The 25,869-nt window shown below is 35.1% G+C and overlaps 2 protein-coding genes across 4 annotated transcripts in view; both read right to left on the bottom strand.

Moving 5' to 3' along the window:
- The window catches only part of LOC121429767 (diacylglycerol kinase delta-like), a 76,830-nt gene extending 69,324 nt beyond the window's left edge, over positions 1-7,506 (bottom strand). For 2 of the 3 annotated variants that reach the window (XM_041626974.1, XM_041626975.1), the window contains exons 1-2: positions 6,797-7,506; positions 2,904-3,686 (exon numbers count right to left, since the gene is read on the bottom strand). In XM_041626974.1, the coding sequence (XP_041482908.1) occupies positions 2,904-2,954 (51 nt within the window). In that variant the 5' untranslated portion in view covers positions 2,955-3,686; positions 6,797-7,506. The remainder of the gene's footprint in view (positions 1-2,903; positions 3,687-6,796) is intronic. The other variant, XM_041626977.1, reaches the window with a different exon arrangement.
- Positions 7,269-25,869, bottom strand: part of LOC121430216 (diacylglycerol kinase eta-like) — a 34,318-nt gene continuing 15,717 nt past the window's right edge. The window contains exons 3-6 of the mRNA XM_041627494.1: positions 15,558-15,638; positions 14,998-15,111; positions 14,540-14,602; positions 7,269-7,445 (exon numbers count right to left, since the gene is read on the bottom strand). Coding sequence (XP_041483428.1) covers positions 7,269-7,445; positions 14,540-14,602; positions 14,998-15,111; positions 15,558-15,638 — 435 coding nt within the window. The remainder of the gene's footprint in view (positions 7,446-14,539; positions 14,603-14,997; positions 15,112-15,557; positions 15,639-25,869) is intronic.

Genomic DNA, 25,869 nt, shown 5'->3' with positions numbered 1-25,869 from the left:
GCAGCGAGAAAATCTCATTAAGCCATAGTCGTGACTCCATATTCATGTAAATTTCATGTTTGCTTTCATAGTATGAGTGTAAACTACATTCATCAGTTCATTGTTCCGGGCTCAATTTTGTCTAAGATATAGGGTTAGGGTTCAATAGGGTTTTGTGTATCCGGGGTTGAAGTAGGTCATTCGATTTGCCGTATGCAGAATTCGCAGTGGAGAACCTGTCGCCATAGCAAAGGCCATGAAATCTCATCAGATATCCATAATCGAGAATATTATTGGTGAGGTGTATTAAACAACTTTAAAAGATAAAATTCAATGATAACTCTAAGTGCCGTGGCCCAGTGATCAAAGGACCCTGACTAGACACAATCATGAAAGTCAAGGGTTCAATCCCCGGCCAAGACACCCAATACCAGTGAGCAAGGCATTTAATCAAGAGTTATCCAACATTAAATGGAAATGCTAGTAAACACACTCTTGTTAACTATGTGAGCACTTGTTTAAAAAAATCAAATAAGAGAATATCTCTAATTTGACGGAGTTCGTGCAAAACTTAACTGCTTTACGAGGGTGTTTTTAATTCATATCAGTGTCATATCCTCCCTGAAGTGTTTAGAGAATCAATCATCCACATCTTGTTAATGAGTGCGTGGGATGCACGATGATAATTTCTTCTCAATTACGAGTTCCATACAAATACAGCGGAAGTTGTAAAAAAACATTGCCAAAGGGAGATTAGTAGAGTAATTCCATCCTCCAGAGTTGAGATACAAACAGTCCATATAAATATTGTGCTATATAAGTAAGTAACTCACTGAACTCATTCAATTTAAATGATCAAGTAAATTCAAGGTATTGTGAAAATTTTGTTTTCTTCTTTAAAAAAAATCATTAAAAGCACCCATGGAGCACAGTTTACACTTCTTTTTTTTGGTATTGGTAAAAAATAAGAAAAAAAAATTCAAACAAACTGCAATAATTAAAGAAACAAGTATGAAATGATAAGTCGGTCAATGTGCCAAATTCACTTTGCATCAATAGAAAGCATTTCAAACAAGTAAATTGTGTTCCTACATTATTTGAACATAGAAAGAACTTCATCAGCTTAGCAGGATTCCAATATTTCTTTCCCTCAAAATATAGGACAAGATACGTCATCTTGTGTCATATTCTACTAGTCCACCTTGATTAGGCGATCTCAGAAAATTGCCCCCCAGACATGCAAGGGCATTGATTTGCTGCGATCGGGATAAGAAATATACGCAGACGGACAAATGTTTTTTTTAGGTTGCACTTATTGAATTCAGGCTTAACTTAATTGAAACGGGGAAAGTAGGTGACACTACTCATTGTTGGAATGGTAGTGTATGAATGAAATATCATATCAGAGAGAGATGATGAGAGAAATAGAAGGGGAGGAAGGAAGGTAGGAAAAGAGGGAGAGGTGGAGAAGAGAGAGAGAGTGGAGAAGAGAGAGAGAGAAGGGAAGAGAGAAGGAGATAGAGCTGGGAAATGAGAGGAGAGATTCATTTTTTTTCTATCAGCAAAAGTAAAGAAAAACAATGACCATTCGATTTCGATAATGCCTATACATTATAAAGTACAATTTTGTTACATCATAGTTGCCCCACCTCACAATAGCATATACATGTATATACAAATGGAATGTGTAAAGCACCATACAATATAACTTTTTTTATAAAAGGCTTTTCAGACGTACGTTTTGCGTTATATGCAGCCAGTAATGATCAGTAACATGCCATTCACACGGTATCACCACGTGTGGTAGGGGGCACGGTGTGGAAGAAAATATATACAACATACAACTACGCTATGACAGGACCATGCATTTGTGGAATTCCGTGAAATTACGCACAAGGAGAAGTGTGTGTTTTGCATACAGTTGCAATGAACAGTTGATACAGTTATGTTGAGTTCATCGCTAACAGGCCTGAAGTGTAGTGGTAATTATGACCACCAGAACCCAATATGGTTACATGTTATCTTTGTGGTCATTTAAAGGCATCGATTAGAAAGAAAGTTAGGCAACAATCATATACTATTTTGAGATCTACTCAAGATGAACTAAAGTTGTGGATTACTCAGAGATGGTCATGGTAACGATCACAGAAGTATTCTATTGCATTAGGAGTGATAGAAGTGGGAGTAAAAGTAGCAGGAGTGGTGATAGAAGTATCATTATTATTATTATCATCATCATCATCATCATCATCATCATCATCATCAGTAGTAGTAGTAGTAGTAGTAGTAGTAGTAGTAGTAGTAGTAGTAGTAGTAGTAGTAGTAGTAGTAGTAGTAGTAGTAGTAGTAGTAGTAGTAGTAGTAGAAGTAGTAGTAGTAGTAGTAGTAGTAGTAGCAGCAGCAGCAGCAGCAGCAGTAGTAGCAGTAGTTGTAGCATACAGCTTTCATGCGGTCTTAACATATTCATACAGTCACATACATGTATGAAGTACCCTATATAATTGAGTATAAATGCAAATTGTCATTGAGCAGCAATAGGCCGCAAATACGTTTGTACATAGTAATGCTCAAAAGTTAATGAGCTCCACCACAGATATACAAACTTTAAAGTGTTCAAGTTCTGCCACCTTATAGATATTTAGTTGTGAAGTCAGGTGATAAAATATTACATTAAATAAAGTTTGTTTCTCTGGGCCCGCCGAACATTACAGTGTTGCTGTCTACATTCAACACTCAACATGAAGGAGTGCATTTTGTGATGGAGTTCACTAACTTTTGAGCACCATTGTTTATGCAACTATATGATATTATGGAAAAATAAAAAGTGAAAGGGGGAGTAAAAGTTAAAGGAGAAAAAAAATCTTTACATATTAGTTAGATGATTAACCAGAATTTTTAAAGGAAAATAGAAGGAAACTTCTTACCATATCTGTGCTGCTCTCACTTGAAAGGTTTTCATTGCTAATTTCGTTCATGGTGTTTGACGTTTTCAAAAATAGAAGTACAGTTGTTGCAGTTCAGATAAAGTCATACAACTTCCAAAGCAGCGAAAAATGAAATCAACAAGCTAATGTGAATTTCACTCTAAAAATGTTGACGTAAATAACAGTTACATTTGCAATTTCCGAAAAACAGCTTCTAAAGATTGCAGGTTACATGCAAATGTTGCCCACTGAAGAAAAAGTTGTCATAACAAAAGGACAGTAAATTTCTTGTAATCAAGTCAAAAACCGCTTGAGAAATTTATAGCTGGACAAGAGGCAATCTCTGTAGTTAAGTCTGCTCACTAACAAATTTCAGTTACATCACATTGACAGTATCTTCCTTTTTTATTGAGAATTCAAATCTATGGACTTCTAGTATTCTTGAGAGAAATGATACAAACGTGACTGCGCAAAGAAATCTGTTGGTTTGAATGACGATAAGATAGAAATGCACGAGTGTCGATCACTAGAAACAACCGCTGAAGCTCCCCTCACTTCATTTACCGGTTTCCATGGAAATATACAAGTTACTTCCACTTCCCATTCTCACCGAAGTCTATAAGTGAAGCATCGACGAGGTGGTGACGTGAGCGCATTCACGCACTCTCACAGGATTAATAAGGTGGCTCACAATCTCGTTAACGCCTTTATTCTCTCAAACTATTCTGCCAATCCTTGCGTGGAATCCATTTGCATCGACGTAACGCACTGATTGATTCTTGACTGTGGGGCATGATGTGGAGAAAAAGGGAGAGAGAACGGAAGAAAGAGGGAGAAAAGAAGAGAGAGAGAGGGAGAGAGGAGTTTACAATGGTCAATTGGTGCGTGGGCTCTATGAATATGGTACCCAGTAGGCATTTACAACACTTATTTTCAGTAGGAGGATCATCAATGAATTACTCGACAAATCACTGCAAGGTTGTGTTATTTCGTTACTTTTCTTCTTAAAGCCTGTGTATAGCTTTGGTAAAGGGTCAATAATGTGATTGATAATCGAATATCATCTAATATGACAGTCTTACTGAATCGTAGAGACCGTTAGATATTTTTCCAACTGCACTTCTCTGAGAAAATTTCAAATATTCAAATCTTGGATATATAGCGCCCTCTCTCGGCGATGCTTGTTTTAAATTTTAAAAATGGGCATTCAAGCACTTATCTTATAAATTTTAGTGATTAGATATCCAAAAGTTACAGACAAAGAACATATCTTGAAAGTTTCAGCCCATTCCATGATTTGGAATAGGATTTAATTGAAAGACAAAAACACACAGATATTTTAATTTGATCGGGTGACCCGATCAAGTTAAATTTCCATGTAAAATCGCAAAATTTATCCTGTAAAACACATTTTCATTTCATATCCTCCACATCATAACTGTTATAGGGCATATCCATTCATATTAGCTAGCAATGAATCGGAATAGTGATAGGTGCATTTTGGTGGATTTACCAAAACTATACACAAGCTTTAAGGTAACAACAGAAAGAAGATAACGATAGGATAATTATCCCTTTTGTTCTTAATATTTAAATCGCAAGGTGAAAAGTGGAAGAAGATAATACCGGGATAGAAATTGCATATCTGCTGTATCAAAATGACACAGATTTTATGATGGGGGTGAAACCACAGTTTGTTTCAAAATTGCTGAAATTTCGTGTTCTTTTTTATGTAGTTGACTATTGGTAGCAAATTCATTAGAAAATTTATTCAATGCAACTCTGTAGATCACAATAGGATGAATTCCAAATACAAGCATTACGAACTCTTCATTTTGGTAATTTTCATAAAATTCATATTGTACTTTGCTCTCATTAGAAATTAAAAGTACTATTCACATGATAAAGTAGTACAAAGTCTTGACTTGAAACCATCCATCTAATACAGAATCATACTTTGATGAAGATGAAATCTGTTAAATGTTTTCCTAATTTTTTCTTGCCTGAACTATCTCTATTTTCTCATGACTCCCATGCATTTCAAATGAATACAAATCCTTGACATAAAATGAACGCAATCCAATCTGCCTATAGAGTAATCAAATAGACTTTCATTTGCGATCAATTTAAAGGTATTTTCATTCCGGTCACTCAATTTCCAGCCAACTGTCAGAAGCAAATCTAATGGGGAAAGATTTTAATGTTTGAAAAAATCATAAACGCCTGTTTATAAATGACATTGTGAGCTACAACTATTAAATTGCTCTTCCCTGGAAAAGCAATATATCTAACAACCATCAATTTTTTCACATAGATTAAATATTGGAAAGAGAAAAATAGGCTGTATGCAACAGATAAGATCCAAATTTTTGTATATTTGCATTTTTATGTGTGGTTTCTTCTTTTCTTTTGAGAAGGATGGGTGTCTTTTTTATGTTTCTATTCAAATTTCTGCATCTGCAATATGTAATAGCATTCTACTTTTTAGATTTGACTGAAGGAACCTGTAAGAAAATAATGTCTTTCTAAATTTGGATCTAACTGTTTTTATACAACTATTTCATTACTGATTTTATCATCTATGGGAATTCATACTGATAAAGACAAAAACTATAATGGAATTGAATCTACAGAAAACTGAATGAATAGAAAAAAATCAATTAAAAAATAGCTTAAATCACTGTGGGTGCACATGAATTTATGCCTAGTCTTATATTAGAGTAAATTATACTCATAAATTACTAATAGTAAAATGGGATTACACCATTGTGAATCTCCAAATTTTGTGGCTGCCGCTGGAAATAACTAAAAAAATGATTTTTAATATGAACTCAAATCTTTGGTGTATAGAGCTCATGTTCAAACAGATTGTATATCCTCGAACAGCTGGAAAGCAAGTGTGATTTTAAAAATTTTGCTGGTAGAGTTCCCAGATAGGTAACTGCATTCAGTCAGTCTATTTTTGTTGACTATCACAGGAAATTGTGTTTGGCACAGGAGGTTATCAAATTTTGTGTTAACAAGGAAATTGGAACAATGCCGCAAAATATTATGTTTTATGTTTAATTATGCGGCAATAACTTTTTATTACATTATTTAAAATGTGAATGAAACATATTAACTTTTTTCATTATTGGTTGCTAAATAAGTTCACAAATTCTTCGGTAAAAAATCATATAATTGCATCCTCAAGATAGTTTTTACATCAAATCTTACTTACAATTCCAGTCACAAAAACCAACTATACAGAATTATTGATAACTATACTTTCTCTGCAAGTGTAGCATATTTTATTTTTGATTTTGCACTATTAGCCTATGGACTACAGCATTCTATATGTTTTATTTTTAATCAACAAATTGAGTAGAATCAAATTGAATTCTGTGAAAACTTTTTGCATTCTAAATCACTATTACATAATGACTATTTTATTAGATTACACAAAACCAACCTTGTTTTACTTTAAATAAGGAGAACGGTAGTTGGAAAAATAGAAAACAAGACTTGGTCAACATACTTAACTTGGATGGTTCTAAAAGCAGAAATATTTGCTAACTATTAGTTTTTGGTAAATATTTAATGATAGAATGGTTACATCATAAATTGCTATCAAATCATTAGCAGTATATCAGAAAACAGTGATATCATCCAATAGAAGTAAATGTCCTCCTTACTGTAATGTTAAATGGCTTTAAATCAATCAAGATATAAGATGGTATCTTTCTGCTTGTATATTAATACATAAAACTGAAGCTATCAGCCATATTTCTGTGCTCTCACATTTTGAAATATATAAATTGTAAGTTCATTGGGTCTATGCATATAGAATACACATTAACCATGTGTTCCAACATGTAAATAAAACTGTAATTGTACAAAAGAGATTGGTTTACCATGTCATCTATTATGCAAGTTACTCAACGAGAATATTGACATCAGAGGTTCATGCCAAATGAAAATCAAGCTGAATCCAATACCTCCACGGAGAGGTTATATAATATACAGGCCACGAACTCCAGAGGAAAGATTGGCTCTACTGCCCAATCGACAGAGGAATAGTACGGATGATATAGTGAATGAAGATTGGCTCTCTCACACAATTGACAGAAGAATAGAACAATTACTTGTCTCCTGAACGAAGAGGCGATTGAAGAGCAATTTTGCTTCTATGCTGTGAAATAGTTGAGAGAGTGTTGTGTTCTTGGAGGAATAGCTAAAAGAATTATACTGTCGAGTACTTGATGCCATTGGTTTAGAAATACTTCTGCAGAGAAATATAGATGGAATGAAAATGGAACAGCAAGAAGAAAGATCTCTCGCTCAATGCTGGATTTGAAGCTCTCTGACTGACAGAGCCGGTAGCTGTCAGTGTGTTTCCCCGTCAGATGCTAAACATAGTAATAATGATCCACCGTCCTCTGCAGAAGACTGGCTGGTATACAGCTGACTGATAAGGAAGATTACGGCTGCTCTAGCTGTAGCTAGCTGCAAGCAACGCACGTTGACGTCGTCGGCAGCGTGGCCGTGGGACTTTAATTGCATCTGCATGCATGCATGAAAGCAAGAGCTCAAGAGATGAGGGAACAGAGAGAGATGGACGGCCAGAGATAGGGAGAGAAGGTGACAGAGAATGGGGAAGAGAGAAAGAGGGGGTGATGTAGTGATGTAAAGGAGTCTTATTCAGTCACAGTCTAGTCAATGGGAGGGTCATGTGACAGCATAAATGAATGGGAAAAATGATAGTCGCCATCTCAGTTTGCTAAATCTATTCTGGCCCTGTTACGATACTCTCTCTCTTTCTTTATTCCCTTTCTATCCCCCTCTCTCTCTATCTCTCTCACACACTCCCTTAATCCTCCATCTCTATTCCCCTGTCTCTGTCTTTCTCTCTCCTTTGCTCAAAATGAGAAAAGCGACACAACCTTAGAGAACGCTCATTGGCAAAATGTGCTGTGACGCGCATGGATAGGAGCACAGAAACAATATCACTGCCAAATGAGTCTGACACACTCATGTGTCAAAAGCCTAAAATTGCCCATAATAAGACCACAAAATAAGATAAAAAAGAATAAGGTCAAATGCAAAAAGTATCATTCACGCAGTCATAAAACTATCTGTGTAAGTTGATTATAATTGTGTTTTCTCATTATGTTGCCTAGCAATGATTTCACATAAACTTTGTAACCTCTATCTCTCCCTGATCATATCTTTAAGAATGTTTACTTGAGAAATTTTACATATTATTATTATATCATGTGGAGCGTTGTAGCCCAGTGGATTAGTCTCCGGACTTTGAAACAGAGGGTTGTGGGTTCGAACCCCAGCCATGGCATAATTTCCTTCAGCAAGAAACTGATCCACAATGTGCTGCACTCAACCCAGGTGAGGTGAATGGGTACCGGTAGGAATTAATTCCTTTAAGAAGCTGCACGTGTGCGTTTTGAATGCCTAGCTTAGCCTGGTAATATAGGAGCGCCTAACAGGGTGGATATGTGCGCAATATAAATACCCTATATTATCATTATTATTATATTATGTCAATAGTGAATGTTGGTGTAATTTATATAGTTAGGTAAAGTGAATGATAACCTACAAAATAAATTATTGATCATGTTTCCATGGTGACAAGCAAGTTTATTGCTCCAGATGGAAGTGGTAATATTATAGCATAAAAGACAGCTACCACAAATGCAGTATGATAAAAGAACGAATACACACAGCAAAAACTGTGGTGTTAACCGGTGTATATAGAGTACCACACCAGTTATTGTACACCGGTGTTAGATTACAGTGTTAGTTTAACACATATAGGTGTTATTACAACATCTTTGGATGTTACATGTACACTCTTTGGTGTTTTGTTCAATCTCTAGGGTGTAACTTTAATACCTCAGGGTGCGGTCCTCTTAACACCAACTGGTGTCAGTTTTAACACCAGTTTTTACAGTGCAAATGCAAACAAAGGAATGACATGACCACTAAGATATACTGTATCATCAAAACTAGGTGGTGCTATTTGGTAATAAATAATTACTGTGAGTGGATAATGTTCAACTTGTTTTCAGTCTTTACATGTATGCCAAGAGCAGTAGAGTTTTGCTTGATTATAACCGTTTCATAACATATATCATCAATTACAATTTATGAAAAAATACAATACAGTGCATCCCACCAGAAAAGAAACCCATTTTCAGAGATAGATTTTACAATTATTAAATATGTTTTTACTACAAATTTTGATACTCATGGCAAGATTGGAATCTCAACTCTTATTTCAAACCAAGACCTTAGCGAATCGTTCACGCATGGCAGATTACAAACAATGAATATTGAGGTATATCAGAAACGATTTGTGCAGAAACTCACGTGTGGGTCTGAATCCACTCTCATATCAGGGATCAGTGAGAGAATCTTAACATTAGATTAGAAATGCTAATGAGCCAATCATCAATTAAGCACGATCATTATATCACAAACCAATTTTGTAAAAGTTTTCTGAGCAACTTAGTTTTTAAATTGAAATTTGAAACTCATCTTGCTCATTAATGCGGTAAGTGTTCGTCTCATATTAGGAATCAAAATAAAGAGGAATAACTGAATTATATGATTATGTAAATGAAATATCATAATCAGTTTGCCTTTGAAGAATAAAGACATGGGAATCCCGGTTTCCTTTTTTTCTGGGACGCACTGTATAACACTGCAACTGTCAGAGTGAAGAGCAGGATGTCAAAAGAGTGAAATTTGCCATTGATTTTAAAGCACTACGAGACAAGGAATATTGACCCCCCAAATATGATTTAAGCAATATGAGGCTGGATGCAAGAAATCCATATTACCTTCCACTTTAGAATCAATACTGAAGTTATAGTCAGCAAGAATGATATGAATGAATTTCAGAAAAGGAAAAATCTATTGGAAATAATATTTACAATCAAAGCATAGTGCAAATAGAAAAAAAAACAATGAGAGCACCTGCTTTTAACTTACATTTATATAAAATATAAAAACATACTGGGCTAGGGATGAGTGGGTGAGTGTGTGTTTTCAACATTGGAAATATGTTTAAGATTAAGACTAAAAAACTATTTCATACATGAACTTCTGCTAGCATTGCATGTGAGCTACAGGAAAGTGCAGATGGAATTTCTTATCATATACCGATTGATTTCAAAATCTTGCTGCATTCACTGTTATTTGGTGTATCCTAGTCAACATTTACCAATCATTTGGAGAAAGTTAATTGCAAAGTTCAATTTATTTTTATTATACTAATTTAAATTGTGTTGTTAAAAATGAGCATTATAGCGTATGATAAACACTTCAGGATTGCTTTCAACTATTTCCTATCCAAATTATATTCCATGCCAGAACTCGAACTTAACTTCAATAAATGACTTCCATTTTTTCTAAACCCTTTAAATATTTGATATCATACACTAGGAAAAGACGATAAAAATACCCTCATTCCATCAAAAACATTTTTCTTTCCTTTCGACATCCCTTCAAGAAGCCCATTTGAATTGTGTCCTATGTTTTATTCATGGCTACTCTCCATCTGCCACAGGGCCAAAATTGATCTGTTTTTCTACTCACGAAATCAAGTCATTCATATTTCCGAACGAATGTAAATTATGTCAGTCTATGACGCAAAAGGGTCGAAAGTTGCAATGTTAAATGCAATTCCACAAAAGAATTTCTAAGAAAGTAACTCTGGTCTTTATACATGACGTACAATGATGAATATACTTGAACATTTTTATGGAAGTCAACAAATTGAACAAAATATATCTATTTCCCCACATTAGAGCAAAATTGTGGTGTTAACCGGTGTACATAGAGGACCACACCAGTTATTTTACACCAGTGTTAAATTGGTGGTGTTAGTTTTACACCTATAGGTGTTATTACAACACCCATGGTTGTTACATTTACACTCTTTGGTGTTATGTTCAATCTCTAGGGTGTTATTTTAACACCTCAGGGTGTGGTCCTCTATTAACACCAATTGGTGTCAGTTTTAACACCACAGTTTTTACAGTGCATATTAGAGAAAAATTGTGTCAGATAGCCAGAGTAAAAGATACTTACAGCCAAGTTGTTCGTCATCGATACTTCAACCAAAGCGAAGAAGTGCTTAAAAGAGTCGACTTTGCATGATAACATTCCTTTCAACTTAAAAAGGAGTTTGGAATGTAACTAAGAAACGATGCTTTCCAACTTTTGAAATATATTGAATCAAGAAAAGCTTAAAGTAAAATATTGAAGTAAATACCATAATCCTGCTATTATTTACAATGAATCCCACAGCCCAAAAACATCAGGAAAAGCAGTGATTATGGAAATGGAATGACCATAAAATAAACCTAATGTGAAATGAAAACATATCTATGCCACTGTTGTTCGTTTCCATCGAATTTTCAACAGCTATGTGCAGTGGAAGCATTTCTATTTTCTCAATATTCATTTACATTGAAAAGATACCATAATACCTGCTATCATTTACAGTGAATCCCACAGTCCGAAACATCAGGAAAAAACACTTATTATGGAAAAAGAAAGACCACAAAATGAACCCACCGTGAATTGAAGACGTACTACCTATTCCACTGATATTCATTTCCATAGAATTTTCAGCGGCTATGTGCATTGGTCACATATCTATTCCATTGATATTTGTTTACATAGAATTTTCAGCAACTTTACTGCTTGATCCCCCCCCCCCCCTCTCCCCGCCATCTGCCCTTTCTTAGTTCAAGACCTTTTAAACCAAGTGACTTCTGGGTCAAAAATGACCTAGAATTTTTCAGAGAGTATAACACATTGTGTATAAGAAATGTGATTATCATCAGTATCGCTTGAATCTAAATGTTGATTACAATAATGATTACATTGCCTTTGTCATCAGATTCAAATTACTTTGTCAGTCAAAATCATAATTCTATACAATGAAGATTAGAACACACACATGCGGCATGAGCATATACAAGGCCAAATTAAAATCATGGTTTAAAATGCAATATCCCAGTCTGGACTACATCCACTTTTGAAAGGGGCTACAAAAGGAGTTTCAATACATTTTGCTTTCTAGTGTTAATGACGTAGTAGGGTACACAAAGAATATCCCCTACTAATGATGAATAATTGATTTTGTGTGGTTACATCAATTCTATCCATTCCAAATGTGCTCGAGACTATGCCCTTTCAAGTACTTTTACAAGAGCAATATTATTCATAGACACTTGGCTGCCTGTACACACAACTTCACACTACATTAACCAAATAACTGATATAAAGGTAAGGGAACAAGTCAAATAGAGAATGAATAAAAGACGCATATTAAGTAGACTGATGGATTGATTGTAATTGACGCTGCATGTTTACGCTGTACAGAATACCCTGTATAGAAATACACTGTGCAATCAAGCAAATGATGATCGAAGAGTACATGCCCCCGCTTCCAGTAATGCATGTTCTTTCACTTTCTCGACTTCTGATGAATGATGGAGTTTGGAACTTCTCTTGAAGTTTATATTCTTTTTGTTTTAAATCTGCAATTTCTTCAGTTTGTACTTTCTTCATTTTTCCCAAATATTCATGACGACATCCCCCTTCCCCCGTCTCCCCTTTCACATTCTCTTTTTGTATATTATTTATTGAATTTTGTTTTCATTTTCTTTAGTTTCAATCATTCCAATTCAATGTCTTTATTTCCAAACCATTAGATAATCTACAAAACCTACAAATTTACAACACATAAGATCAAATCTGTTTCACATAATTAAAAATATACATATGTAAATACAGTAAATGATTATGCATTACATAAATCATTCATGTACAATAAAGTAGATGTGGAAAGGGAGGGGACTATTAACTACTCCTGTTAATATTCAACCACTGAACCTATTTTGTCTAAAATAATTCATAGGAATATCCAATTTAACACTTAATTGACTATAATTTTTATACACAGTGGCAAGAATATATCCAACTTGCACAATTAATTTTGGTGCTATGTCAGAGGAGGATCCTACCTCACTAACTTGACATAAGCATCTCCAAAAAGAATGTCGTCAACATGTACAAGGGTCAGAGGGGGGGGATACACGATGGCTGGGGCAATTTAGCCCTGGAAACTAAAAAAAGGAGCCATGGAAAATCCCCTTTCAGCACAATGTTAAAGCTTATCCCATGTTGTAGTTTTAGGCAGTGTAAGTTGTGAAAAGTACCCCCCCTCCCCATATTTATTCATTTTTGGACCTGATAAGGGTGCACCCTTACCATAATCCGGTGGTCCTGACTCTCGTATTTCACTCAATGGGCTGTGGGTTCAAATCCAGAAACCCAGCCATGGTGTGTTTTCCTTCAGCAAGAAATTCACCCGTATTGTACTGCTCTCAACCCAGGTGAGGCAAATGGGTACCTAATCAATTCCTTAAATGCATTGCATGTACTGAGAGCAGCAGCTTAAGCTAATGATGGGTAATATTCATAGTGTGCCTTAAAATAGTCTGTTTCTAGATGGATATGGCTATTGTTAATATCATAAACATTCAATCTAACTTCATCAATCACAAAGAACCGAAGAAAGAGAAATTAAAAAAGAAAAAGCGATTTGAGAAGCTTTTTCTTTGCCGCAAAGTGCTCTAAAATGATTCTCCTTCGATCATCATTCCCTCCTACGCAACCATTGAGCTGCTTTGGAGCTTAATGAACTATTCATTTGAAGTGAAATAACACGTTTCACTCCATAAAGAAGACAAAAAAAAATTATTTTTAAAGATAAGCAATATATTTCACATGCTTCGTAACATGTGCCATTTATGCTTGTTGAAACAACAATTACAAACAGACTTTTCACAAAAAGAGTTTGCATTTTCTTGATGACCGCTTACATGGTTAGAGTATAATGGTCTAATTATCTCTTTTTTATAGCCAGACATAACCCATTAAAGCCACTAGACAGGAATTAAACAACCATTTGATTCCATTAAGTGGATAGAAAATCTTTTTTTCAAAAATAAGCGTGATCATTCACATGTGCCGAAACATGTGTACATGTTCAAAAACGTTTGTCAGTACATTTGACAAGGAAGCAACAGCTCATATAAACTGGTTTGATAAAGAAGAGTTTGTATTTTCATTATCATGATCTAGATGATCACTTATATTAGAAAATATAATGGTGTCATACATCTTTCAAGCAAAAGAAAACTCAATAACAAATGTATAAGACAACATCAAAAAGCAAAGACAAACGAATACAGGGATAGAAAAGTTTCAATTCTTATTTGAAAACAAAGAAAATCTATTGCAAAGGGAACGAATGAATAATAAAGTCTGCTGTACTATCTGGCAACCTATTAATCAGAAACTGATTAGATCATGGGTAAGGGAATTGTGGTAAAAATCTCATGCATATTTATTCCAGTACAAGGATATTAGATTCTGGCGACAATATCAAGTGAAAACCAGCGACTTCAATATCAATTTCTTTCAAACCACAGGAAGAACGTGGATGAAGTGGAAGTACACCTGAGGAATGAATATAAACCTATTGCCATTGGCATCATCATCACCACCATCATCATCATCACTATGATCATAATCACCATCACTATGATCATCATCACCATCAACGCAAGCACCTCCACCAACAAATACCCCAACAACCGTGGCACCGCAGACACCACCACCACCATCACCTCTACCCTTACTTCATAGAAATCCCTGTTGGTTGTTGATCGGAGCGCGCTTATCCAATTCTCCATTTCCTTTCTGCTATAGGCAAGAAGTATTAAAGTGCGGAATGGTGTGATGACCTGCATCATCATCATCATAATCATCATCATCAATCATCATAATCATAATCATAATCACCACCATCATCATCATCATTAATATCATCATCATCATCATTATCACCATTATCATCACCACCACCACCATCATTATCATAATTATCTTCACCACCATTATCACATCACCACTATGATCATCATCACCATCAACGCAAGCACCTCCACCAACAAATACCCCAACCACCGCACCCAGCAGACACCACCACAACCACCACTACCACCATCACCACTACCCTTACTTCATAGAAATCCCTGTTGGTCGTTGATCGGAGCGCGCTTATCCAATCCTCCATCTCCTTCCTGCTATAGGCACAAAGTATTAAAGTGCGGAATGGTGTGATGACCTGAATGACAAAGTAAAAAAAAATAAAGACAAAAGTAATCATTAATTAGACCTTTCAAATCTGAGCTGCTAGGTCCAAATTGCCACCTGTGTGAGATGTTATAAAGATAAAGCCTAGAAAAAACATTGCACCCCGAAATCAGTATTAAGTAATTAAAAAAAATCTAATACAAAGTGACCAGAACATTTCAATAAATTTATGCACTCTATACACTGTAAAAACGCTGTTTAAACTTTTTAAACAAATGTTTAGACTTTTTAAAGAACTGTTTAAACCTTTTTAACAAGTTTTTTAAAAGTATAAACAATTACAAAACAACAAACCTGTTGTTAGAGTGACAGGCTTAAACAATGTGCTATTTTTTTTACTGTGTAGGGCCATTGATTGTTAAATTTTATGGATATGGTAAAGGCCCCTAACAATATCATTTGAAAATGATGACTTACCCTGAAACTATTGTTAACATTTTTGGTACTGTTCTCAGCAACGCTTACATCTGTCAGATCAACCTCTTCAAATATTTCAGACTGAAGTAAATAGAGAAAAGAAAGAGTGTGTAAGACATTTATGAGAAAAGAAAAAGAGCAAAAGAGAATCAGAGAGAGATAGCATCTACCAAACTTAAAGGAATAGATTACTATAATACTTGTACAGTTGTACATCTACTTTTCATACATTGGAAATGAAAACCAAGCAAAGAAAAAAAATTAACTGAAAATAATAAAGAATGATATAAACATGATTAAATATTTATATTGGTAGTTTTCAATTGTCAGAAAGAAATGAAAATTTGCAAAATATGTGTTACATAATCTTGAATGAAAACAGATATCGACAAATAAACATCAAGCGATTATCCTATTGGGATGGAGGAGTTTTCTGACAACAAAATTATATAATACTTGTGCACTGCAGGCCTCTTTTCCAAACACTATATCATCTCATCATTAATCTTTACATGATGATGATAATAATAACAATAATAATAATAATTTATTTTATTTTATTTACCCAGGGTAGCCACTTCAATCATAAGACTGCTCTTCCAGCGGGCTCTGCATAACATAATATGCTATTATTACCCTTCTCCAATCTAAATGCTGAGCGCCAAGCAAGAAGGCAGAAGGTCCCATTTTTATAAGTCTTTGGTATGACTTGGCCGGGGATCGAACCCACGACCTCCCGTTCATGAGGCGGACACACTACCAGTGAGCCAACATGATCATCCCACACTCCAAAGCCAATCATGCTTGAGGCGTAGGTATAAAATTGATTACACTGGGACAGCATGTCTAGCTGGCCCCAATGCAATGTCTCCTGGCACAATATTTCAAGTCTTTTTCACATACTTGGAGTCAGCAAAATAAACCCCTTTCCCTATGACAGCTCAAAACACATCGTTCATAATTATGGACAGAAGCTCAGAATCGACAGCTATTGATTTGGAGAGATCTGGCTTCCAAATGTAGCTCTTTGCTAATGAAGGTAATCAGTAGCATACCTATGATTTTCCACAGGGGGGGGGCAATATTGTCCGCAAAAAAATTTGACCCCCCCCCAAAAAAAAAGGTCTTCAACCACAAATAAAGTATTTCGTGCCAGAAAAAAAATTGACAAGCAAAAAAAAAAAAAAAAGTCACCTTCTCATCAGGAAGGGCAGGGATATAGGTCCCTTGCATGGGTTGTAACTCGTCAGGGGGGGCAATCTGCCCCCCCCCCCCATAAGTACGCTAGTGAATGTAATTGGCTTTACAATCCAAACCACCTCCATAGCTACTGCTGAAAGTGATCCCAGGGTAGCATCTCACAAACAGTTGCAATCGACTCAAATCAGACTCACATTGCAATTGAACTTAAAGGGGAATGAAACCTTCGCAATAAAAAGGATGTGTCGAAACAGAAAAATCAAAGAATAAGAACAAAGAAAGTTTGAGAAAATTTGGACAAATAATGAGAAAGTTATGAGCATTGGAATATTATGCTATGGAGATCCACCCAATGGCAATGCGGCAAGATGGACAATAAAATACCCTCAAAATATCTCTTTCTGCTTTTTCTTGTGGTGATACAAACTCTTTATCCATGATGTATTCTTTAAAAATCTGTATTACATGCCCTCCTATAGAAAGAACACATGATCTACTGATAGATGTGATAAAAGAGGCAATTTAAGTGAAATATATACTAAAGTAATGGGGAGAGTTGTTCACAAGTGAAATCACGCATTCTTGTCGCATTGCCAATGAAAGGATCTCCATAGCATTAGTGATTTTAATATTCAAATGCTCATTATTTGTCTGATTTTTCTCAAACTTTCGTCGATCTGTTTCTTTGCTTTTTTTTTTACACAAGGTATCTTGTTCCTAACGTTTCATTCTCATTTAATTTTTAATTGATCACCCACACTTTGATTTTGATTTTATAAATCAATCCCAACTTTTTGTAAGACAGGACCCAGCTGACCTCAGATCAAGAGATCTTAACTGCTTCCAAATATATCTCTTTTGTTAATAAAAGTTATTGGCTTTACAAGCTGAACTATGTTCATATCTACAGCTGAAAGGGAATTCAGATTAGATCAAGCCCACACAGTAAAAATGAAGTTTTAAAATTTACACAATGCTGTTTACGGTTCAATTCAATTCAATAAGCCCATTGCCGATACGACGGTTTGGTTAACCAAGCGCATTGAAATCGCTGTCAGTCAAAACGTCATATCGCTTTGTTACAGTACAGGTTTCCAATGGTAATGCCATGAAAATCCTCTCATATCTCAGAAAAATAAATAAATTGCTGCCTAAAAATTTAGTTATGAATGGAGTAGGATTTGTACTTTCATTTTCTGCAAAAATCTCAAAATCTATTTTTGACAGAAATTGACTGATACGATGGTTCGGATGACCGCTGACGATATGATCCTTAGAGTAGTTGTTTAATAGTTTAAACAACCATGCTAGATTTATTGAGAACTAAATATAAAAGATCAAACTCTGTTGTTTCAAATTTTGAATACGTGTTTAAACCGTTTAAACTACTACTAATAGGTTTGTATAGTAAACAGCATTGTATAAAAATTTTAAACCATGTTTTTACTGTGCAGACCAGTCAACAAATGGGCTCTACAATTATTTGGTTTGTTCTTACCACCATTGAGCTTATACTACACTTTAGTCTGATACTCATTTAGTCTAATGCCCACTTAGTCTAATTTGACATTGTCTATTTTTTTTTACTTTGCTAGATTTGGTCCTTCAAATGATCATCTAGCTATATAGACAAGTGGTGTTACAGTGGCGGATGTTGACTTCCCCCTTAAAGGCATTAGAAATATTTTTAGGGTAATATTTTGTGTTGAAGCAAGTGAGACTTTTTTTTTTTGCCTGTCAATTTTTTTTCCTGTGATAAATCACTATTGATTTAACCCTAACCCTATAGCCCCCCCCCCCTTTGGGAAATTCTGGATCCATTCCTGTGGTATAAGACCAAGTGGATATTAGCTAATATGCTTTTCACACTGCAATTTTTTCCTTAACCCCGGGAAATTGGTGGGGCTAATGGGGGGGGAGGTCTTAGCCCCACCAATTTCCTGGGGTTAAGCTTAGCCCACCTCGTTTTCACACTATGTTTTAGCAAAGTGGGCTAGCACAGTAAATAGTACGGTACTATCTGGCCCTGCAAAAAAGCAGGGTTCGCCGGCTCATTGTGGTGCGGTGCTAAGAGATGCAGTGTGAAACGAAACAGGGCTAAGCATTAGCCAATCACAGAAGTCGAAATTGCACATTAATCGTGCTCTGTCTGGTAGAATCATCAATATTCATGAGCAGGGGCGTAGATAGCGGGGGGATGGGGGATGCATCCCCCCAGAATTTTAGGTGGGGGGGATGGTGTGTACAATCATCCCCCCCAGGTTTCTGTGGGGGAAGAAGCAAAACTATACAGTAATAAAGCAATGAATGCTAGTTAAAATCAATCAATAATAATAGCAGTAATAATCATAACGTACAGCAATGACAAACATGATCAAAATTGGACTTTTATTCAGAGTCAATCATCTTATATGCATTTACAACTTGCAAGTTTTAAGTAATAACAACTGTCTTGCGTCGTCATATACATTTAAGGATCGTTAGGCTGTTTTTCCTTCATGTTGGGCATTATAATCCTTTACTGTTAAGGACTGTTTTGCATAACTATATTGGGTGAAAATAAACGTCTTCCAGTTTCAAGAAGAAGTAAGTCGAGGCGCAATGTATTTTGGAATTACTTATACCAGTGATTTCTGTACGTGCGCAGTCTTCTAGGTTTGAAGGTTATAAACTGTTACATTTCCTTACCTATGTTTTTATCATAATCATCATAACAAGGTACATAATAAGAAATGAATCGAAATTATAACAAGTTACTATCTATACAGTTTACTTCCGACAACCCGGTGAGGTTTATTTCATTTCCATACTTAATTCAATCAATTAAGCCTTTGTAATCATGGTAATTTTAAACAGAGTGTCCTTATCATTTTAGTGTCCGCATATCTGCACGTGGATAAGAAATATAATGTTGAGCTTTTTTTATTTTACCCCTATTACTATAATTGTAATTGATATTTTTTAGTTATTTGGCTGTTTATTTGTTTATTCCTTTAGTTGTTGATTCATTCGTTTGATCATTAACAATATCGCTACTTTTAAAAGAGTATACTACTATACTAGTAAAATAAGGAATACTAGTTATTCTAGATCATGTTTAGCAGGACTGTCATGACCAATATGATAACTAGACATCCGACAAATGACATTTCTCTTATGATCATCTTTACTCATTGTCATTAATCAAACAAAAGATTACTGCCATGAAAAATGTGCAAGGAAGTTTGTTTATTACTGGATGCCCTGTTTATTGCTGAAAGCAAAGTGATTAAAAGACACACGAGATAATCCATGAGGCAGATCGTGTTATTTTGTTATCTTTAACTCGTCTGCTTTGGCCCATAATATTTTGTTTTTATCGAGTACGTTATCTCCTTCATTCTTTATATTTATATATTAATTATATATATATATATATATATATATATATATATATATATATATATATAAAGTATTACCCAGCTAGGGATCATCCCCCCAGGTCTAAGGACCTGTCTACGCCAATGTTCATGAGCTGTGTGATAGTCCGGGGTTAAGGCGTTAACCCCGGCTATGGGGTTAAGAAAGACAGTGTGAATCGAAAAAAAGATAGTATGGGGTTAAGGAAATACAGTGTGAAAAGCATATAAATGTGTACAGCCTAACTGGAAAATAGAAAAATGATACATACACTATACGGCTGTACGCGAATGAGAATTAAAATGAGGGGGAAGAGACCAAAGGAACGGTAGACGAAGCGGGCATAGACCAAGTGGCAATTTACCTAAGGTTTGTTATAATTGCAATACCCGTACCTTAGGTAAATTGCAATTATAACAAATCAAAGGCAGCCTTCCCAATCCTATTATACATTCCAAACATCACGATATCAATATCATAATCCCTTGGGTTTAAAAATCATGATACAATTGAATCAATGCCGCGCACAAATCAGTGGATGCCTTTGAAGGGCGGGCGTTGGCTGGCGACAGCCCACGTGCATCCACTGTCACATGCACAAGAGCGATGTCAACAGCATCGATCTACCTATCTCTCAAACTTCTATTGATGTATGACAATTAATTTGTGGTCCCGCGAGTCATGGTTCTCTTGTTATCTCTGACAAAGGCAATAAGATACACGAGCTTACACCCACGATGAAACTGTAATTAGAAGATGGATATCTTCTAGATGATGCGGGTCGGAACAGAGTCACACTTCTTGGGAGGAAAAATAACTGTTTGGTAAATAAAAACAGGTATGGCAAGTTCTTTCTTAGTGCGCTGTATTTAAAAGTTTTTTGTAAGTGACATAAAATAGTCCTCCACATATGAACAATAGGTTGTTTTTTTTAAATAAAATGGCATGATCTGTTTAAACTAAAGACTTTAAACTTGTATCATTTTACGCAAAGCAAATACGTTAACCTTCCATTAACCAAAAAAATATGTATCAACTATCGGCAATCAATGACAGCTTTGCAGTGATATATTCTATGTTTGTACATCTGTTTATGTTAATTCTCAGTTGTATCATTGAATATAATCATAAACGTGTGTATCGATATTGATACTGTATGCTGGTTTGTGGGGGGAAGGGGTAATAAACTTTAATTTAAACTTGAGAATTTTGATTCATTGCTAAGAGAAATGTTCACTCATAAAGTAATACTGCAGCCCTTTCACTTTCACAGGTCTTATGATTTTGGTATAATTTGAAATTCAAATAAATGTGATTGTAATCAATAAATTCAAATTCCTATTGTGCACTCTGCTGATACCGAGAGTCAGAGAGCTTCATAATATTGAATATAGACAGAGTTTTTTATATTCAATGTTCTTTCTTTTTCCAAATTGAAATAAAAACATAATTTTTTTTAAATTTAAATTGGGTTCTTTCTTGGCATGTTCTATTGCATGTAGCCATCAAATAATTATGAGATCTTTTGTTCCTGTTTCTCCTGCAATCTATCAATTTTCATGGCATGGCATTTTGAAGCGAAAAAGCCTTCGTGCCACTCCGCCCCCTCAACAAATACATGTATCTACACTTATGAAATCTATACGGCGTATCACCTTCATCCAAATGACTTCTCACCTTCTAAAGAAAATGCATCGTCGTGTATTCCAGCTCAATATAAATCGCAAATTAACTGCTATTTACGCTGCCTGGTGTTAGCGATGGTGTTTGCATAAGGCATGGGGGTTTGTATGAATTAGGGGATATCCTTTCTAAGCTAACTTGATTATGGTCGGCCACCAAACGCCAACGTGATGGAGACGCAATTTCAAGGGTGGAATTTCCTTTGATTTGTGACTTTTTCCTTTTTAACCTTTGTCAAGTGTGTCATTTGCATTTCACTTGTAAATGTTCAGACAGAAAATAACCTTAAAAATAGAGAAATTACAAGAAAAGATCATAATTAAAATGTCATTATCTTTTCTCATTCTGGTTTTCCTACAGAACATGGCAACACCATGGAAGTCTACATGTGGGACTACAATATTTACCGAGTGTAAATTCAAATCATAGTCGGAAAAGAGGTGAATATTCTTCATTTTTCTGATAGTTTTCAACTAAATCAAAATAATTTCAAGGAATTATGGAAAATCGATGGCCATTTCATGGATTTAAGGATGTAGAATGTGAATTTTTAGCAATTTTTTTGTACAGTATTTTTTTTTAAGCAGGAGCGCCATATTTTGTAAACGTATTGACCCAGGCCTAGTTTCACCACAGATTAATTAATAGCTACACAGCTATTGCATATACGATGTTAATAAGAAAAATCTACATTTTTTCCTACATGTATTGTATTGAATTGCGTTGAGCTCCTCAAGGAGAGCGATTCTGAGGAGCTCAATTGAGCTCCTCAAAAAAATAAGGAGAGCGATTTATTGAGCTCCACGAAATTATAAACGTGAAGGACTGAGCTTTATGAAACAGCCCTCAGGATAATAAAATGCAAGGAGTGTTGACAGAAATGAGCATTTGACTCAGACCTACAGTTTACAACATTACAGAAGATCTCTACATACCAAATATCATATCTACTTTAGATTAATATCCATCATATAAAAAAAGTTGATAAAACCATCAATAACAAAAAAAAATTGTTATTAGAAATAAATTTAAGTAATAATAATAGCAGGATTTATTAAAGTGCTTTTTGCCCGAGGATACAAAGTGCTGCTATCATTATCCTGGCTTTAGCTGTGCTGCCATAGGCGCTGAAGCATTCAAGGAATTTCTTCCTAACGCGTACCCCTTCACCTCACCTGGGTTGAGTGCAGCACAATGCGGGTAAATCTATTGCTGAAGGAAAACACACCATGGCTGGGAATCAAACCCACGTCTCTCAGATTAAAAGATTAGAGCCATAACCACTAAGCCACAATCCATCCACAAGTAAAAAAATGATATCTCGATGGCTTATGGCAGCGATGTTTTCACTCTCCTTTCTTGAAGATTACACACAAATACCACATAATTACAGTCTCATCATTAATGGTGCAATGTACTATTTCAATAATTAAAATGTATAATAGAATAATTTCTGTATTACTGTCGTATCAATCATTATAACAGAATTAGATGAGCACAATTATTATGATTTGTCCTTCCATAATAGAAAGCAAGAAACCACATTATTTTTGGAAGAGGACTAGTAATAGTTGGATGTACCGTTGCAATGATTAAAAAAAAATTAAACCTTGAATTGTTTATGACAGTCTAATCATTCATCAATCATTATAAAAGAATTAGATGAGCAAATGCTACCGTTTTCCTGAAAAGAACAACGTAAACAGTAAACATCATTGATAGCTCGATCTTGATGTACTGTTTTGAGGATTAAACTTAGTTTTTCTTAACAAATTATCAATCATTACAAGTGAATTAGATGAACATATACTACATGTATCTCTATTCTAAATAGAAAATAGAAACCGCGTTGTTTGAATATTACTGATAGCTGGTTGTACTATTCCAATGATTTACATGAACTTTTAAAACAATGTATTTCTTTTATCAATGTTTCATTAAGCACTTAGAGACATTCTTTGTGATAAGCGCTATATAAATGATGTTAATTATTATTATTATCAATCATCAAACACGAATTTGTTACAGATTCTCAATTCTGAATAATTTCTCATTATTCTTCATAATCAGATTAGTGTTTAAGAGAAATACTCAGCTGCCAAGCGGTGAATACCGGTATGCATAAAACGTACATTGTTGTACTATGTAGCTTATATATTTCTCATGTGTCAATTTCACTTCTGGCTCCAGAATGGGTCTGTATAATGGTGTGGTGATTTGTTTATCGTAACATATTGAGATGAATAGCTTTAGACTTGGCTATAACATAAAGCACTGACCATTCCTACAAAATAGGATTGCTATTATTCTTACCAGATAAATAAATTATTTTAAATTCTAATTCTGAACAAAATTACTCGTCACGTTTATTTTCAAATAAAAAAACCTTACAGCATTCAAATTTTGCCTTTTTATTTAGCATTCTGACGAGCTTGAAATAGAAATCAGTAACACATTGTTTTTAAGGTTCTTCCAACATTATACTTTATCTTTAAACTGCCTGGACGAATGCCAAGAGAGAACCCGTGTGGGGGCTCCAAGCAAGAAATGATCGGATCTACATCACGGACAGAATGATTAGAAACTCCCTTTCTAATCCTTTCTCTGGAGAGAAGAAAAAAGTGATCAAGAAGCGATTGAGGTAAGCCTTGGAGTGGCACGTTCCACAATTCAAAACACTTTCATTGCCCCGTTCAATGAACTTTGCAACAAAACAAGCAGTGTTTCAAAAGTTATATCAGTGCAACTAAGTTGCTCTTTTATTCATCAGTGTTATGTGGTACATGGCACAGAAAAGCATAATCAGATGAGATAAAATGTGTAAATGAACATTTAAAGCCTTTAGCTTTCCAATGCTTTTTCCAGATTCCAATCTGTACCTGTGTAGGCTATACATAATTTTTTTGGACAAGGATATTATAATGTTTACTCAATTCTTCCAAATTTGTTTTCCTTTAATTATCTATTTCATCTTTGCAGCCTTAAAACTTCTTACATTTCTACCTCTTCTAGAATACTTCCTGTCTTCCCAACTTTCAACTCAACTTTCCCCTCCTTTGCTCTCTCTCTCTCTCTCTTTCTCTTTCATAATCTTATTTTCCTGATATATCTCTGCTCCCCCTTCTTTTTTCACTTCTCCTAATACCCCTTTCATAAACCTATCCTCCAATTAGCCGCCTAATAGTAATGCGGATAATTCAATAAAAATTGCGTTCACAAACTCCGAAAATAAGCCGCATTATTTTTACGAGCGCCCGTCCTGAAAAAGGCGGATAATCGCCATGACAACTGGACACGCCCCCTCCGATGCGGTTGTGTTGGAAAAGGGTGACCTTGTGACCGCACCATGGCAATTATCCGCATTATTTGGAAATGCGTTCATAAACTCAAAATCTTGTCCCGATGCTGCTATTATGCGGATAATAGCAGCATCAAAATAATGCGGATAACTCTGGTCCTCCTCCAATTTTACGACCAAATTATGCTGCTATTAGCCGCATAATTGGGTTTATGAAAGGGGTATAAATCAAACTGTTCTTGCTCTAATGCCTGTTTCATAGTGTAAGTTGATGGACATGGCATGTGTGTTTTAAATGAATTGTCTTTTTTTATGTGTCTATACTTTTCTTCTTCAAATAATGCATAATATATCACATACTATTAACTAGGCAAATTTGTTTATAGGGATCGTATACTGACTATTTTGATTTGTTAAGAATTGTGTAATTATGTGACTTATTATCATGTTTATATAATTTGTAAAAAGATTTTGCAATTCAGCCTTTCTCACACACAAAGAGACACCGAGAAACAGAAACAAACAGAAAGATGAGAATAAAACAGTTCTTTCTTCCCTCCCCATCTATCTTTTCATCTTTCATTATCGACTTAAAGTATACAAAAAGAGATCTTTCTTCCCCTTTTTTTCCTATGCACACCTCCATCTTTTTATTTCTAGTACTTTCCTTATCTTCTTTTCTTCATTTTCCCTCTTCCTACTTTGTCATACTGACGTATCTGGTTCATCTTC

Source organism: Lytechinus variegatus, chromosome 16, assembly GCF_018143015.1.
Source record: "Lytechinus variegatus isolate NC3 chromosome 16, Lvar_3.0, whole genome shotgun sequence".
Lineage (NCBI taxonomy): Eukaryota > Metazoa > Echinodermata > Echinoidea > Temnopleuroida > Toxopneustidae > Lytechinus > Lytechinus variegatus.
This window is presented reverse-complemented; position numbering and strand designations above follow the sequence as displayed.